This window comes from Bos indicus x Bos taurus, chromosome 15, assembly GCF_003369695.1.
Source record: "Bos indicus x Bos taurus breed Angus x Brahman F1 hybrid chromosome 15, Bos_hybrid_MaternalHap_v2.0, whole genome shotgun sequence".
NCBI classification, from domain to species: Eukaryota; Metazoa; Chordata; class Mammalia; order Artiodactyla; family Bovidae; genus Bos; species Bos indicus x Bos taurus.
In genome coordinates this window covers 41,679,303-41,698,180 of record NC_040090.1, presented here as the reverse complement: position 1 = coordinate 41,698,180, position 18,878 = coordinate 41,679,303, and the positions used below count along the sequence as shown (strand labels likewise).

The 18,878-nt window shown below is 37.6% G+C and overlaps 1 protein-coding gene across 4 annotated transcripts in view; it reads left to right on the top strand.

Moving 5' to 3' along the window:
• Positions 1 to 18,878, top strand: part of SBF2 (SET binding factor 2) — a 496,673-nt gene that overhangs the window by 205,740 nt on the left and 272,055 nt on the right. For all 4 annotated transcript variants that reach the window (XM_027563255.1, XM_027563254.1, XM_027563253.1 and 1 more), the window contains exon 3: positions 13,636 to 13,773. In XM_027563255.1, the coding sequence (XP_027419056.1) occupies positions 13,636 to 13,773 (138 nt within the window). The remainder of the gene's footprint in view (positions 1 to 13,635; positions 13,774 to 18,878) is intronic.

Genomic DNA, 18,878 nt, shown 5'->3' with positions numbered 1-18,878 from the left:
CTAGGTTTTGTTAAAACCTGTTTAAAACTCCCGAGTTCTACCAAAGATTATACCTTTCTGCTAGCTTAAGCCAAGGCGAGTTACAGATTAACACCCATTCTTACTAGAATAGCAAGTCTCATACTTTTGGGTCTCACACTTTATATATACTCTCAGAAATTATTGAGAATCTGCAAAAAGTTTTGTTAATGTAGTTTTAGCTATTAATTTTTATGTTAGAAATGACAACTAGAAAATTTTAACTATTTTTAAAAGGTCAATGAACCATTGCATATTAAATAGCATATTTTTTGAAAAAGTAACTGTTTTCCATAATAAAAACGTAAGAAAAAGAGTGGTATTATGTTTTTGGAAATATTATTGATATTGACTTAATAAAAGACAACTGGATTCTCATTCCTCCGTCTACATTCATGCTTATACCGTATGTAGTTTTGGTTAACCGAGAAGTGTATGAAGAAAATCAGGTCTAACAAATATGTAATTGAAAAAAGGAGGTATATTTTTGTAGCCTTTTCAGATATTGTGGAAACTCTTGTCTGAATACTACATCAGTACTCAATAAATGGAAATTTCCTAAAGGCTAATTGTAATGTGAGTTATGTAATCACATCAATGAACATTTTTTATTCTCTGTGATAAAATCTATTGTTGGCTTTGCACTTTGAAAGATCTTTTATCCATGCAAGATTTTATAGCATCATGCTTTAGTAATTTGGCAAATAGGGATTGAGAGTTATACAGATCTTCCTAATATTAACATATACAGTGTTTAAAATGTTAGCTAATAATACTGTCCTATTAATTAGGAATACAAAGCTGTCAGGTTCATGATTGTGCTTGAAAGTTCATTTTATCATTGATAACAAATAGCCTCAGATCTTTATCTTGAAGTGACAGGCCACTTCATTCATTTTGAGAAAATGACTACCAAATACATAAGTCTTTATAAGCCTATTTGTCAGTTATTCTTTCAAGTAAAAGAATGGTTTTCTTGGCGTGGGGGTGGGTAGAATGGTTCAGCTTACAATTTAAACAACTACACAAGTAGTTTTTCTTACACAGCTATTGTACTCCTATATGCTGTAAAAGCGCTTTATGTGTACTTATTCTTTGAAACAGAATATTTTAATTCAGGGATGATGTTATAATGAAATTAAAATGTTTATTGTATCAGCAAAGAAACTATTAATGAAACTTTTTATAAAACTGCGAGGGTGTAGCTTTGAAGAATACAATGTCTATAAGTATAGTTTAGTGCTGCTGCATTGATTACTGTTAAGATACCAGCAACTTTGCCCACAATTCCTTTTCCATCATTAAAGTTCAGTTCAGTTCAGTCGCTCAGTCGTGTCCGACTCTTCGTGACCCCATGAATCGCAGCATGCCAGGCCTCCCTGTCCATCACCAACTCCCGGAGTTCACTCAGACTCATGTCCATCGAGTCAGTGATGCCATCCAGCCATCTCATCCTCTTTCGTCCCCTTTTCCTCCTGCCCCCAATCCCTCCTAGTATCAGAGTCTTTTCCAATGAGTCAACTCTTCGCATGAGGTGGCCAAAGCACTGGAGTTTCAGCTTCAGCATCATTCCCTCCAAAGAAATTCCAGGGCTGATCTCCTTCAGAATGGACTGGTTGGATCTCCTTGCAGTCCAAGGGACTCTCAAGAGTCTTCTCCAACACCACAGTTCCAAAGCATCAATTCTTCGGTGCTCAGCCTTCTTCACAGTCCAACTCTCACGTCCATACATGACCACAGGAAAAGCAATAGCCTTGACTAGATGGACCTTTGTTGGCAAAGTAATGTGTCTGCTTTTGAATATGCTGTCTAGGTTGGTCATAACTTTCCTTCCAAGGAGTAAGCATCTTTTAATTTCATGGCTGCAGTCACCATCTGCAGTGATTTTGGAGCCCAGAAAAATAAAGTCTGACACTGTTTCCCCATCTATTTCCCATGAAGTGATGGGACCGGATGCCATGATCTTTGTTTTCTGAATGTTGAGCTTTAAGCCCACTTTTTCACTCTCCTCTTTCACTTTCATCAAGAGGCTTTGTAGTTCCTCTTTACTTTCTGCCATAAGGGTGGTGTCATCTGCATATCTGAGGTTATTGATATTTCTCCTGGCAATCTTGATTCCAGCTTGTGCTTCTTCCAGCCCAGTGTTTCTCATGATGCACTCTGCATATAAGTTAAATAAGCAGGGTGATAATATACAGCCTTGACGTACTCCTTTTCCTATTTGGAGCCAGTCTGTTGTTCCATGTCCAGTTCTAACTGTTGCTTCCTGACCTGCATATAGGTTTCTCAAGAGGCAGATCAGGTGGTCTGGTATTCCCATCTCTTTCAGAATTTTCCACAGTTTATTGTGATCCACACAGTCAAAGGCCTTGGCATAGTCAATAAAGCAGAAATAGATGCTTTTCTGGAACTCTTGCTTTTTCCATGATCCAGCAGATGTTGGCAATTTGATCTCTGGTTCCCCTGCCTTTTCTAAAACCAGCTTGAATACCATTAAAGTAAATGCCAACAAAGTGAAAGAAACAACCAGTTCTTAGTAGTATTATGATAACTGTTTTAACCACTGGGACTCCTGTAATTCTGTATACGATACTTTGAGGGCTGCTATTCTAGAATAAAATAGGCTTATAGTGGCCACAGAAAAATCTGAGATGTGAAGTCATGTAACTTGGATAAATAATTGTTGAGGGAGAAATATACACAAAATGACAAGTTAACTTTTCTGTACTGGATTAGTAAAATATATAACTTCTAGTGATATATATACATGTGTGTATATAGAGAGGAATAAAAGGTTACTGTGATTATTATAATTACTTATTATAATAAGAATTTATAAAATGGTTTGGAGCACATGGTGGAACTGCTTGATTCTTTGGTTTGGAGGGGGTTTAGAGAAACTGGGGAGCTTCAGAAGAAGCTTCACAGAGTAAGTGATACTAACGAGGTAAATAAATATTTGTTCACTAAATTACTATTTCAAAACAAAAATGTGGTAGAGAAAGATATTTTACTTACTAATTCATGTATTTTTAAAGTTTTTCTGCTGTTTGTGTATTCCCTATGATGTGTGCTGAAAGAAATGTGTCTGGTAGAATTTTTCATTTGGTAGAGAAGCTTTGACAGTGATTAATGTGTCTCTCTAAATGTAGGAATTCATCCAAATATTACTTTTTCGATGTTTCTTTAGAATGAATCAGGGAGTCAATGAGGCAATGAAAGAAGAAGCAGGGAAAAACTGACAAAGAAGGGGAAAGAAAGTGTTATAGATATGATACTAGAAACTCTGCAGATCAAGGGGGTTAATAATCATAATAAGTAAAATTTACTTCTCAGAATTATATGGCAGAGTCTATTCTGAGTACTTTTCTCTTGTTACCTTTTGTGAGCTTCCCAAGAGTATTTGTTCAGTTCAGTTCAGTCACTCAGTCTGACTCTTTCTGACCCAATGGACCATGGCTTCCCTGTCCATCATCAACTCCCGGGGCTTGCTCAAACTCATGGCCATTGAGTCGGTGCTGCCATCCAGCCACCTCATCCTCTGTCGTCCCCTTCTCCTACTGCCTTCAATCCTTCCCAGAATCAGGGTCTTTTCTAATAAGTCAGTTCTTCGCATCATATGGCCAAAGTATTGGAGCTTTAGTTTCAGCATCAGTCCTTCCAATGAATATTCAGGACTGATCTCCTTTAGGATGGGCTGGTTGGATCTCCTTGCAGTCCAAGGGACTCTCAAGAGTCTTCTCCAACACCACAGTTCAAAAGCATCAATTCTTCGGCGCTCAGCCTTCTTCACAGTCCAACTCTCACATCCATACATGACCACTGGAAAAACCATAGCCTTCACTAGATGGACCTTTGTTGGCAAAGTAATGTCTATGCTTTTTGATATGCTGTCTAGGTTTGTCATAGCTTTTCTTCCAAGGAGCAGTCGTTTTTCATTTTCATGGCTGCAATCACCATCTGCAGTGATTTTGGAGCCCAAGAAAATAAAGTCCGTCACTGGTTTTATTGTTTCCTCTTCTATTTGCCATGAAGTGATGGGACCAGTTGCCATGATCTTAGTTTTTTGAATGTTGAGTTTTAAGCCAGCTTTTTCACTTCCCTCTTTCCCCTTCATCAAGAGGCTCTTCCTCTTCATCTTTGGCCATTAAGGTAATGCCATCTGCATATCTGAGGTTATTGATATTTCTCCTGGCAATCTTGATTCCAGCTTGTGCTTCATCTAGCCTGACATTTCTCATGATATACTCTGCATATAAGTTAAATAAGCAGGGTGACAATATACAGCCTTGATGTACTCCTTTCCCAATATGGAACCAGTCCATTGTTCTATGTCCAGTTCTAACTGTTGCTTCTTGACCTGCATACAGATTTCTCAGGAGGCAGGTAAGGTGGTCTGGTATTCCCATCCCTTTGAGAATTTTTCACAGTTTGTTGTAACCCACATAATCAAAGGCTTTGACATGTAGATGTTTTTCTGGAATTCTCTTGCTTTTTCTATGATTGAATAGATGTTGATAATTTGATCTCTGGTTCCTCTGCCTTTTCTAAATCCAGCCTGAACATCTGGACGTTCTTGGTTCATGTACTGTTGAAGCCTGGCTTGGAGAGTTTTGAGCTTTACTTTACTAGTGTGTGAGATGAGTACAATTATGGTAGTCTGAACATTCTTTGTCATTGCCTTTCTTTGGGATTGGGATGAAAACTGACCTTTTTCAGTCCTGTGGCCACTGCTGAGTTTTCCAAATTTTCTGGCATGTTGAGTGCAGCACTTTCACAGCATCATCTTTCAGAATTTGAAATAGCTCAGCTGAAATTCCATTACCTCACTAACTTTGTTTGTAGTGATACTTCCTAAGGGCCACTTGAATTCAAATTCCAGAATATCTGGCTCTGGGTGCGTGATCACATTATCATTGTTATCTGGGTAACGAAGATCTTTTTTGTAATTTTGTTCTGTGTATTCTTGCCACCTCTTCTTAATATCTTCTGCTTCTGTTAGGTCCATACCGTTTCTGTCCTTTATTGTGCCCATCTTTGCAATGAAATATTCCCTTGGTGTCTCTAATTTTCTTGAAGAGATCTCTAGTCTTTGCCATTCTATTGTTTTCCTCTATTTCTTTGCACTGATCACTGAGGAAGGCTTTCTTATCTCTCCTTGCTCTTCTTTGGAACTCTGCATTTAAATGGGTATATCTTTCCTTTTCTTCTTTGCCTTTTGCTTCTCTTCTTTTCTCAGCTATTTGTAAGGCTTCCTCAGACAACCATTTTGCCTTTTTGCATTTCTTCCTTGTGGGGATGGTTTTGATCACCGCCTCCTGTACAGTGTTACAAACCTCTGTCCATAGTTCTTTAGGCAGTCTTATCTGTCAGATGTAATGTCTTGAATCTACTTGTCACTTGCACTGTATAATTGGATTTGATTTAGGTTATACCTCAATGGTCTAGTGGTTTTCCCTGCTTTCTTCAATTTAAGTCTGAATTTTACAATAAGGAGTTCACCATCTGAGCCACAGTCAGCTCCTGGTCTTGTTTTTGCTGGCTATGTAGAGCTTCTCCATCTTTGACTGCAAAGAATATAATCAATCTGATTTTGCATTTGACCATCTGGTGATGTTCATATGTAGAGTCTTCTCTTGAGTTGTTGGAAAAGGGTGTTTGCTATGACCAGTGCATTCTCTTGGCAAAACTCTGTTAGCCTTTGCCCTGCTTCATTTTGTACTCCAAGGCCAAACTTGCCTGTAGTCCAGGTATTTTGACTTCCTACTTTTGCATTCCAGTCCCCTATGATGAAATGGACTTTTTTTTTTTTTTGGTGTTAGTTCTAGAATGTCTTGAACGTCTTCATAGAACCATTCAACTTCAGCTTTTTTGGCAATAGTGGTTTGGGTATAGACTTGGATTACAGTGATATTAAATGGTTTGCCTTGGAAACAAACAGAGATCATTCTGTCATTTTTGAGATTGCCCCCAAGTACAAACATTCTGGCCTCTTTTGTTGACTATGAGGACTACTCCATTTCTTCTAAGGGATTCTTGCCCACAGTAGTAGATATAATGGTCATCTGAACTAAATTCGCCCATTCTGGTCCATTTTAGTTCACAGATTCCTAAAGTATTGAAGTTCACTCTTGCCATCTCCTGTTTGACCACTTCCAATTTACCATGGACTGTTAATTCCAGGTGCCTGTGCAATATTGTTCTTTACAGCATCAGACTTTACTTCCATCACCAGTCACATCTACAACTGGGCATTGTTTTCCCTTTGGCTCAGCCTCTTCATTCTTTCTGGAGCTATTTCTCCACTCTTCTCCAGTAGTTTATTGGGCACCTACCTACCTGGGGAGTTCATCTTTCAGTGTCATATCTTTAGAGTACTAGTTCAGTTCAGTTCAGTTCAGTCACTCAGTCGTGTCCGACTCTTTGCGACGCCATGAATCACAGCATGCCAGGCCTCCCTGGCCATCACCAACTCCCGGAGTTCACTCAAACTCATGTCCATCAAGTCGGTGATGCCATCCAGCCATCTCATCTTCTGTTGTCCCCTTCTCCTCCTGCCCCCAATCTCTCCCAGCATCAGAGTCTTTTCCAATGAGTCAACTCTTCGCATGAGGTGGCCAAAGTACTGGAGTTTCAGCTTTAGCATCATTCCTTGCAAAGAACACCCAGGACTGATCTCCTTCAGAATGGCCTGGTTGGATCTCCTTGCAGTGCAAAGGACTCTCCAGAGTCTTCTCCACCACCACAGTTCAAAGCATCAATTCTTCGGCGCTCAGCTTTCTTCACAGTCCAACTCTCACATCCATACGTGACCACTGGAAAAACCATAGCCTTGACTAGACGGACCTTTGTTGTCAAAGTAATGTCTCTGCTTTTGAATATGCTATCTAGGTTGGTCATAACTTTCCTTCCAAGGAGTAAGCGTCTTTTAATTTCATGGCTGCAATCACCATCTGCAGTGATTTTGGAGCCCCAAAAAATAAAGTCTGATACTGTTTTCTACTGTTTCTGCATCTGTTTCCCATGAAGTGATGAGACTAGCTGGCCATTATCTTAGTTTTCTGAACGTTGAGCTTTGAGCTAACTTTTTTACTCTCCTCTTTCACTTTCATGAAGAGGCTTTGTAGTTCCTTTTCACTTTCTGCCATAGGGTGGTGTCATCTGCATATCTGAGGTTATTGATATTTCTCCCAGCAATCTTGATTCCAGCTTGTGCTTCTTCCACCCCAGCGTTTCTCATGATGTACTCTGTATATAAGTTAAATAAGCAGGGTGACAATATACAGCCTTGACGTACTCCTTTTCCTATTTGGAACCAGTCTGTTGTTCCATGTCCAGTTCTAAAGTATAACTGTATAAATCTGTATACGTAAAGTATAAATCTGTAGTACTAGTAGATGGGTACTAATATTCTGCCTTTTATGGATGAGGAAACTAAGGTTCTTAAAGGGTGAATGAAATGCTGAAACTGCACAGTTACTAAGCAGGATAAAGAAGGTAACCTGGTACAGAGAGCTTCTGTACTGTTGAGCTTGTTTCTATTTCTGTTCCATTTCTCCAATACTGTTAACAAGATATTCTCTTTTTCATCTTTTTAGAAGTAGCTTTACTTTTTAGAGTACTTTTAGATTCATAGCATGATTGAGCAAAAACTACAGAGAATTCACATGTGTTCTCAGTTCCAAACATGCAGCTTTCCACAGTATCAGTATCCCCCACCACAGTGATATATTTATCACAGTTGATGAATAAACTCACATTGATCATGTCATCAGGAACCGAAAGCTGTAATTTACCTTAGATTTCACTCTTGGTGTACATCTAAAGATTTTGATGAATACATAATAATATTTATATACAGTTATAGTCTTACACAGAATAGCTTCCCTGCTCTAAAAATCCTTGAAATTCTGCCTGTTATGTCTTCCCTGCCATAGGTAACTATTAATCTTTTTGCTCTCTATGGCTGTATATTTTCCAGAATATTATAAATTTGGAATTTTACCATATGCAGCCATTTCAGACTACTGTTTTTCACTTAGTAATGTGTATTTATGTTCCTCCATGTTTTCTCATGGCTTGATAGCTCATTTCTTTATTTTATTTACTTTTGGCTGTGCTGGGTTTTGGTTGCTGCCCAAGCTTTTTTCCTCGTTGTGGCGAGATGGGGACTGCTCTCCAGTTGCAGCATGGGGCTTCTCTTGTGGCGCATGGGCCCTATCGTGTGCAGGCTTCAGTGGTTGCAGCACCTGGGCTCTAGTGCACAGGCTCAGTAGTTGTGGCACACGGGTTTAGTTGCTCCACAGCATGTGGGATCCTGATGGACCAGGGATTGAACCCATGTCTCCTGCATTGGCAGGCAGATTCTCTACCACTGAGCCACCGGGGAAGCCTGATAGCTCATTTCTTTTTAGTGCAATAAAATATCCCTTCACTTGGATGTGCCTTCACTTACTGAAGGATATCTTGGCTATTTCCACATTTTGACAGTTTTGAATAAAGCTGCTATAAACATCCACGTGCAGGTTTTGTGTGAATATATGTTTTCAACTCCTTTGGGTAAGTATTTGGCTTTTAGGTAAGAGTATGTTTAGTTTTGTAAGAAACTGCCACACTCTCTTACAATGTAGTAGTACCATTTTACATTCTCACTAGCAATAAGTGAGAGTTCCTGTTGTCCTGTATTTTTGTCAGCATCTGGCATTGTCATTATTTTGTATTTTGGCCATTTTAATAAGTATATGGCAGTGTCTCATTCTTTTAATTTGCAGTCCCTTATGGTCCCATCAGTTCATGGCAAATAGATGGGGAAACAGTGGCTGACTTTATTTTTCGGGGCTCCAAAATCACTGTAGATGGTGATTGCAGCCATGAAATTAAAAGATGCTTACTCCTTGGAAGGAAAGTTATGACCAACCTAGATAGCATATTCAAAAGCAGAGACATTACTTTGCCAACAAAGGTCCGTCTAGTCAAGGCTATGGTTTTTCCAGTGGTCATGTATGGATGTGAGAGTTGGACTGTGAAGAAGGCTGAGCGCCGAAGAATTGATGCTTTGGAACTGTGGTGTTGGAGAAGACTCTTGAGAGTCCCTTGGACTGCAAGGAGATTCAACCAGTCCATGCTAAAAGAGATCAGTCCTGGATGTTCATTGGAAGGGCTGATGTTGAAGCTGAGATTCCAATACTTTGGCCACCTGATGTGAAGAGCTGACTCATTTGATAAGACCCTGATGCTGGGAAAGATTGAGGGCAGGAGGGGAAGGGGATGACAGAGGTTGAGATGGTTGGATGGCATCACTGACTCAATGGACATGGGTTTGGGTGAACTCCGGGTGTTTGTGATGGACAGGGAAGCCTGGCGTGCTGCAGTTCATGGGGTCACAAAGAGTCGGACATGACTGAGCAACTGAACTGAACTATGAAGTATGATATTAAACATCTTTTCATATGCTTATTTGCCTTCTGTGTATCTTTTTTGGAGAGAGATTTATTCAGAAGGAAACTGAAGAAGAACTGAAGAGTTTCTTACTATCTTGCACTGTACTTAGTCGCTCAATCATGCCCGACTCCTTGCGACCCCATGAACTGTAGCCTGGCAGGCTCCTCTTCCCATGGGGATTCTCCAGGCAAGAATACGTAGTGGGTTGCCATGCCCTCCTCCAGGGGATCTTCCTAACCCAGAGATCAAACCAGGTCTCCTGCATTGCAGGTAGAATCTTTACCTGCTGAGCTACCAGGGAAACCAAGAAGAGTTGCTTGATGAAGGTGAAAGAGGAGAGTGAAAAAGTTGGCTTGAAACTCAGCATTCTAAAAACTAAGGTCATGGCACTTGGTCCCATCAGTTGATGGCAAATAGAAGGGGGAAAAATTGGAAGCAGTGACAGATTTTATTTTCTTGGACTCCAGAATCACTGCAGACCATGACTGCAGCCATGAAATTGAAAGATGCTTTCTCTTTGGAAGGAAATCTATGAGAAACCTAGGCAGAATATTAAAAAGCAGATACATGACTGTGCTGACAAAGATCTACATAGTCAAAGCTATGGTTTTTCCACCTGTCACATGCAGATGTGACAGTTGGATCATAAAGAAAGCTGAGTATTGAAGAATTGATGCTTTTGAACTGTGGTGGTGTTGAAGACTTGAGAGTCCCTTGTACTTCAAGGAGATCAAACCAGTGAATCTTAAAGGAAATCAACCATGAATATTCATTGGAAGGACTATTGCTGAAGCTCCAATATTTTGGGCACATGCTACAAAGAGCTGACTCTTTGGAAAAGGCCCCAATGCTAGGAAAGACTGATGGCTATAGGAGAAGAGGGCAGCAGAGGATTAGATTGATTAGATGGCATCATTGACTCAGTAGACATGAATTTGAGCAAACTCCAGGAGATAGTGGAAGATAGAGGAGCCTGGCATGCTGCAATCCATGGGTTCGCAAAGAGTTGGACATGGCTTAGCAACTGAGCAACAATAATCTTATTCAGATCTTTTGCTGTCTTTTAAATTGAGTTGTTCACTTTCTTATTATTTAGTTTTAAAATCTCTTTTGTATATTTTGGATGATAATACATTATCAGATATGTGTTTTGCAAATATTTTCTCCCAGTCCTTAGTTTATCTTCTTATTTTCTTGACAGTGTCTTTCACAGAGCAGAAGTTTTGAATTTTAATGAAGTCTGACTTATTGACTCTTTCTTTCCTGGTTTATAATTTTGGGGTTGTATCAAAAAAGTCATTGCCCAAACAAATATTGTCTTTGTTTTCTCCTATGTTATCCTTAGATATTTTATAGTTTTGTATTTTACATTTAGATGTATGGTCCACTCTGAGTTTATTTTTGTGAAGGGTGCAAAGTCTGTGTCTAGATTTACTTTCTTGTATATGAATATTTTGTTGGTCCAGCACCATTTGTGAAAACACTGTCTTTTCTCCACTGTGTTGCTTTTGCTCTTTTGTCAAACTTCAGTTGATTGTATTCACGTGGTCTGTTCCTGGGCTCACTGTTCTTAATTGATCTATTTGTATCTTCATTCACCAGCACCACACTGTCCTGATGACTGTAGCTATATAGTAAGTGTTGAAGTCAGATGGTGTCACTCTTCCAGCTTTGCTCTTGCATTTAAGTTGGCTCTTCTGGGTCTTTTGCCTCTCCACATCAACTTTAACATTAGTTTGTCAATATCCATAAATAACTTGCTGGATTTTGGGGGGATTGCATTGAATCTATAAATCAAGCTGGGAAGAATTGAAACTTGACAGTATCATGTCTTCCTATTGATGAACATTGGAATCACTCTATTTCTTTGATTTCCTTTGTCAATGTCTTGTAATTTATATATATAATATATATTATACATAGCTTATTAGGTTTATACCTAAGTATTTCATTTTGAGGGTGCTAATATATGAAGATAGTATTGTGTTTTTAATATCAAATGACACTTGATCATTGTTGGTATATATAGGAGACTTGACTTTTGTTTATTGACCTTGTATCCTGGAACATTGCTGTAATTGCTTATTACTTTCAGGTTTTCTACAGAGACAGTCATGTCATTTGGGAGTAAAAAGACAGTTATACTTATTCCTTCTTAATTTGTAAACCTTTTATTTCCTTTTTTTTTGACTCATTGTATTAGCTAGGACTTTCAGTATAATTTAGAAAAGTAGTGGTAAGAAGTGACATCTTTGTTCCTAATCTTAGCTAGAAAGCATCTAGTTTCTTAACATTACGTATATTGTTAGCTGTAGATTTTTTTTTTTTTTCTAACAAGTTAAGGAACTTCCCCTCTATCCTTACTTTGCTGAGAGTTTCTATCGTGAATTGGTATTTGATTTTCTCAAATTCCTTTTTTGCATTTACTGATACGATCATGCACTTTTTCTTGTTTAGCTTCTTCATGTGATAAATTGGTTTTCAAATGTTGAACCAGCTCTGCATACCCAAAATAAATCTTATTTTGTCTTGGTGTGTAATTCTTTTCATATGTTGGTATTTTCAATTTGCAGATATTTTGTTGAAGCTTTTTGCAACTGTGTTCATGAGAGATGTGTGGTGGTGGTTTAGTCACTAAGTCGTGTCTGACTCTTGCTACCCCATTGACTATAGCCTGCCAGGCTCCTCTATCCATGGGATTCTCTAGGCAAGAATAGTGGAGTGGGTTGTCATTTCCTTCTCCAGGGGATCTTCCCAACCCAGGGATTGAACCCTGGTTTCCTGCATTGCATGCAGATTCTTACCAACTGAGCTACAAGGGAAGCTCAGTGATATGTAGTTTTATTGTAAATTGTTTTTTTCTGATTTTAGTATTAGGGTAATGCTGGCTTTATGGAATGAGTCAGGAAGTATTTCTTGTGCTTCAGTCTTACGGAAGAGATTATAGAGGATGTTTTAGTTTCGTCTTCAATATTTGTTAAGATTTACCAATGAACCTTTTGGGACCTGATGCTTTGTATTTTGGAAGATTATTAATTGTTGATTCAAATTCTTTAATAGATCTAGGTCTATTCACATTGTCTATTTCTTGGTGAATTTTATCAGATTATGTCTTTCAAGAAACTGATTTTATGTAGATTATCAAATTTGTGGACGTAGACTTATGCATAGTATTCCTTTATTATCTTTTTAATGTCTGTAGTAATGTGTCATCTTTCATTTTTGATGTTAATAATGTGTATCTTTTATTTTTAGTTTGTCTGGCTAGAGGCTTGTTGACTTTAATGTTCTTTTTGAAGAACTAGCTTTAGATTTTGTTGCCTTTCTCTATTGATTTCCTTTTATAGATTTCATTGACTTCTGATCTAATTTTATTATTTCTTTTCTTCTGCTTGCTTTGAATTTAATTTGCTCTTCTTGTCCTAGTTTCCTAAAAGTTAGATTATTTATTTTAGATTTTCATCTTTTCTAATATATGAATTCACTGCTATAAAATTCCCTCCAAGCAGTGCTTTTGCTGAATCCCACAAATGTTGTTATATTTTCATTTAGTTAAATATATTTGAAAATTTCTTTTGAGATTCTTAGAAGTGTCTTATTATTTAATCTCCAAGTATTTTGGGATTTTCCAGCCATTTTTCTGTAACTGACTTTTAGTTTAATTTTACTGTGGTCTGAGAGCATGCTTTATATGAACTCTATCCTTTTAAATAAATTAAGATGTATTTTATAGCCCAGAATGTGGTCTGTCTCGATGAACAAAGCCTATTTTTCTGAATTGAAGTCTTAGATTAATGATGATATTTTAAAATAATTCTATTTTCCATCCATGGTAGGAAGTGAGTACTTTTATCTTCAGCTTACCTCATGATTTGTTCTAATGACACAAAACTTTCATCTCAGTGCTCTGTTCCTATGGATGCCAACTTAGGTCTCAGAATGTGTGGCATCTCTGGAAAAATCTAGGCTGTCTTCTTAAAACGCATATGCACATTAGTGGAAGTATGCTAATATTATCAATTTGTGATTGATTTTAAAAATAATGGCTGAAGTGACATATCTGAAAAATTTTTGTAAATGAGAAAACATTGAACATTCTTAAAAGATATATAAATAATAAATTTACCTTTATACTTTTCAGACGTAACAGTTTTATATTTTTCTATCTGATTTTAGTTTTGTCAGCCTGGCGGATGGCAGCTGTCCAGAGAGAGGAAGCAACCAACGTTTTTTGTGGTGGTCCTGACAGATATTGACTCAGATCGACATTACTGCTCGTGTCTAACCTTTTATGAAGCAGAGATCAATCTTCAGGTGCAATAACTTTTCTAGCCAAATTATAGCCAAAGGGCACCTTTTTAGGAATCTGTTTATTATGCTATATTTGTTTTTGTTAGAACTGCAAGTTTGAGTTATGTGATTTACTTTAAAAAGGCTGAGGTACTGTATTATTGAAGAGAGCAAAAAGGCAAAGTAATTGTCCAAGATTAATTGTTCTTCTTTAAAATATTATTTATAGTCTACATATTTCTAAGAATAGCACATCTGCAAATTGGTTGGTAAGAAGATTTGTATCTGCTCATGGTGAAGCTGTGGTTTGTCCCTTTTAGTCCTTCTCCTGAGGTAGCTTTCACAGAATATAGAGCATTTAATCAGAATATTTATAAATCACTTATCACAATGCTTGATATTATTTTTTAAGCACGGAAGTAACTGTTAACTCATTATTATTGGTGGTGGTATTATCACAATGATGGTACTGAAATTATTAGGCTAGAACTATAGAAATTAAAAGTAATTAAAAGTACTGGTCTTTCAGAGTATTAGTTGGGGTTCTCTCTGTTTCAGATAACTAAATACTGCCTCTAATTTATTCAGAAAAGATATTATGAGAAAGTATTGCTCCTTTGGGGAGCATTTTCCAGGCAAGAATACTGGAGTAAGTTGCCATTTCCTTCTCCAGGGGGTCTTCCTGACTCAGGGATTGAACCCAGGTCTCCAGCATCATGAGCAGATTCATTACTGTCTGAACCACCACTATAACCTTCATAATAATTGCACTTAAAAAAAAAAACCCTTTCTGCCACATGCAGCCACTGCCACGTTTTGGTGACTCCTGCTTTAAGTGCCATATGGGTTGTTTCCTTGTGTAAGTCAGATTGCTTACAGATTCCCCCCTCCAGCCGCCCACAAAGGAATCAGAAAAACTTTTTTGTTGTTATTTGTTAATTTGTTGTGCACAAATTAAGTCTCTATAGTATGAGAAGGAAACTATAAAACAGTTTGCAGGATGTTGAGGGAGTCAGTTTGCATTATTTGCTGTGCTTTCTGAAGTGGCCTCACAAAGGAGCATTTGTTATTTTTGCTATTTTAATTAAATGCCATGGTCTGAATGTTCTTGATGCAAAAATTTCCCTTTACAAGAGTAAACAAACCAACTTTCATGGTACTGACTCACATTATCTAAGTTCATTAGAGCAATGTATTAAAACTAGTATGCTGGTTTTTAATTTATAGTGATAAGTTAAAAGTTTATATAGAACAAAATATATGTTATCTATATTATCAGCACACTTTCTCCGTATTGTCAGATCTTTGTGGGAAGCCATGTCAAAATCAGATTCATTTTGATTGTGGAATCAAACAAAGGAATTTTTCATGTCAGGGATGTAATACCTGCCAGATTAACACAGCCAATTATTTGTGTAATTGACCCTTAAACAACATGGGCTTAAACTGCACAGGTCCACTTATACATGGGTTTTTTTTCAGTAAACACTTGATCCATGGTTGGTTGAATATGTGGATACAGAACACCAACTGTGAAGGTAACGTGTGGATTTTCAACTGCACAGAGAAATCGGCATCTCTGAATCCTGCATTGTTCAGGGCCAACTATTTTTTAAATTAATAATTATCTGTATAGTCAAGGCTATAGTTTTTCCAGTAGTCATGTACAGATGTGAGAATTGGACCATAAAGAAGGCTGAGTGCTTTTGAACTGCAGTGTTGGAAAAGACTCTTGAGAGTCCCTTGGACAGCAAGAAGATCAAACCAGTCAATCCTGAAGGAAATCAACCCTGAATATTCATTAGAATATTGATGCTGAAGCTGAAGCTCCAGTACTTTGGCCACCTGATGCGAAGAGCTGACTCATTGGAAAAGACCCCGATGCTGGGAAAGATTGAAGGCAGGCAGAAAAGGGGTCAACAGAGGATGAGATTGTTGGATGGCATCATTGACTCAATGGACATAAGGTCTAGCAAACTCCAGGAGATAGTGAAGGAAACGGAACCCTGGCATATTGCAGCCCATAGGGTCACAAAGAGTCAGACACGACTGAGCAACTAAACAACAATAACATGCTGTCAGTGCAGACAGAAAACTTAAATGTCTATGATTCTAATCATTTCTGTCCTAGATAGCATTCAAGTGGGTGTTGCCAACACAGTTAGTTAATTCAGTTCCCATTTTGATCAGTTCATTCTGATGAGAAAGAATGTTCTCTATTTGAGAGCCTCACTGTCTCTTTGAAGGGACCTTTCATTTCCCTGTTGATCTTTTGAATATAAGTTAGTTCTGAGAATGCAATAATTTCTTTTATTTCCATATTCCTGAAGGTGCCTCTATACAACATATGGAGAACCTTCCCTATGATAGCAGCTGAATACACATACTTCTCAAGCATACATGGAACATTCCCTAGGATAGATAATATGGTAGACCACAAATGAAGTCAATTCATTTAAGATTAAAATTATATTAAGCTTCTTTTCCAACCACAGAAGTATAGAATTAGAAGTCAATTACAAGAAGAGGACTGGAAAATTTACAGCTATGTGGAGGTTAAATAATACACTACTGAGTGGGTCAAAGAATACAGTAAAGAAGAATTTAAAAAACCTTGAGACAAATGAAAATGAAGATACAACATACCAAAATTTATTGACTGAACCAAAAGGGGGGAAATTTACAGTGATTATAGTAATTAACACCTAAATTAAGAAAAGAGCAAAACCTCAAATAAGCAAATTAAGTTTATACTGTAAGGAGCTAGAAGATGCCAAAACTAAGCCAAAAATTAATAGAATGAAGGAAATAACAAAGATCAGAGTGGAAATAAATGAAACAGTAAGCTCTTAAAAAAAGTAAACACTTGGGGATAAACTCCTTAACAAAGGTCTTGCCAGTGACTTGGATTTTTTTGTTGTTGCTTAGCAGAAGTAAGTAATAATCAGGGAAATGGAAATCAATAACATAATGAAATATCACCTCATACATAATGAAATATCACCTAACACTGCCAACTGTTAGAATGGCAGTTATCAAACAGATGAGAGACAACAAGTGTATACAAGACTGTAGATAAGAGGGAACCCTTGTGAACGGTGGGTGGAAATGTGAATTGGTGGGAAATACTATGGATAATGAAAATGGAAATTCCTCAAAAAATTAAAAATAGAACTGCCTTATAAATCCAGCAATACTACTTCTGAGTATATATCCAAAGGAAATGAAAATAGGGTATAGAAGAGATATCTGCTTCCCATGTTCATTGCAGCATTATTCACAATAGCCAAGATACAGCAACAAGCTAAGAGACCATCAACAGTTAAATGGATTAAGATGTTTATTATCGTAAATATTAATTATCTTTAATAGACCCCACTCTCCTTCCCCTACTCCACTCCATCTTTCTCCTTAGATAGACAGATAGACACACATTGTTCTGAACTATTTGAGACAAATTAGTGTGTTTCATTTCTCTTTGCCCTAAAGTATTCAGTGTGTATTTCATGAGTTAGTTTTTTTTTTTTCTAACATAAGCATAGTATGGTTATCAGTATTAGAAAACGACATCGGTAATACACCTTTATCTCCTCTACCATCCATATTCAGTTTTGTCATTTGACCTAATGTTCTTTATGCCCTTCCCACTGCCTTTTTTTGGTCCTCCAGTATAGGATGTAGTTTAAAAAAATCATGTGTTGCATTTATCATTTCTCTTATGTCTGTTTTCATCTGAAATAGTTGCTCAGCCTTTGACATTTTCAAATAATGCAGGTCCGAACGCCTCTTTTAAATAGAACTCTTAACATTTTTTGTTTTTCTGATATCTCTCGCTTTAGATTCAGGTTATCCACCAGTAGCTGGAATACTACCAGCATTTGGAATACCAAGTGTATGTCCTTCTATGGGCACATATGTGGAAGTACACAATGTCTGTCTGCTACCAGCCTGCCCTACTGATGTTCTTTTTGTGTACCTGGTCTGGTGATTGTCAGATATCTCCATTGTATACTTGCTTGTTTTTTTTTTCTTTCTTGGAACTAATAAGCTGTGTGTGGTAAGATACTTTAAGACTAAATATTCTGTAACTAATTAATTGTCCCTCTACACTCCCACCAGATTTAGCATTTAGTGATGATTCTTGCCTATGCCAGTGCTTAGTATGATGGTTGCAAAATGACTGTTTTCCAACTGTGCACACCCTCTATCTGTACCTTTACCAGTCAGCAGTTGACATTTTACCTTTTCTGTCTTGTCTATCTATGTGAGATATGATCTCATGTATTCTAGTTTCTTTTTTCTTCAGTAGTATATAATTAATGGTTTTCCCTGTTGTGATGCACAGATTGTCTAAGATTTGACCAGTGATTACCCCATCAGAATGGTTCCTGTGTTGTCTTGTCAAAACCCCACAATAGTTTTTTTTTTTAAAGCATTTTAAAAATTTCTGTCATAACAAGGTGTTCCAGGATCACCTTTTTCCTTCCCTGCTCCAGTCTTTAAATCAGCCAATACTTCAAGGATCCCTGGCTCATTTGACTAATAAATAATATTAAAAACCAAGATCAATGTTCTCATGCTGTTAAGTCACTTCAGTCGTGTCCGACTCTGTGTGACCCCATAGATGGCAGCCCACCAGGCTCCCCCGTCCCTGGGATTCTCCAGGCAAGAACACTGGAGTGGGTTGCCATTTCCTTCTCCAATGCATGAAAGTGAAAAGTGAAAGTGAAGTCGCTCAGTCATGTCTGACTCTTAGCAACCCTATGGACTGCAGCCTACCAGGCTCCTCGGCCCATGGGATTTTCCAGGCAAGAGTACTGGAGTGGGGTGCCATTGCCTTCTCCAATGTTCTCATATATTTAGAATTAACACTTGAAAATTATTTTTCTTTTTAGCTCAAATATTTTCCTATTTGCCACTTTAACTGGACCAAAGCATTGTAATTTATTTAGTATTCACAGTTACCTTACAGAAAGTTAGAGTCTGCTTCGAGTTTAAGTTATAAGATTTCTAGCTCCTGTATAAGTTCACCTAGGTAGTAGACGCTAGCCAGAATTATATAACAGCTTTTCTTTGTGAAGAATCGAGAGATAATATCTTTTGGAATTGGTCCAAAAAAATGGTAAAAA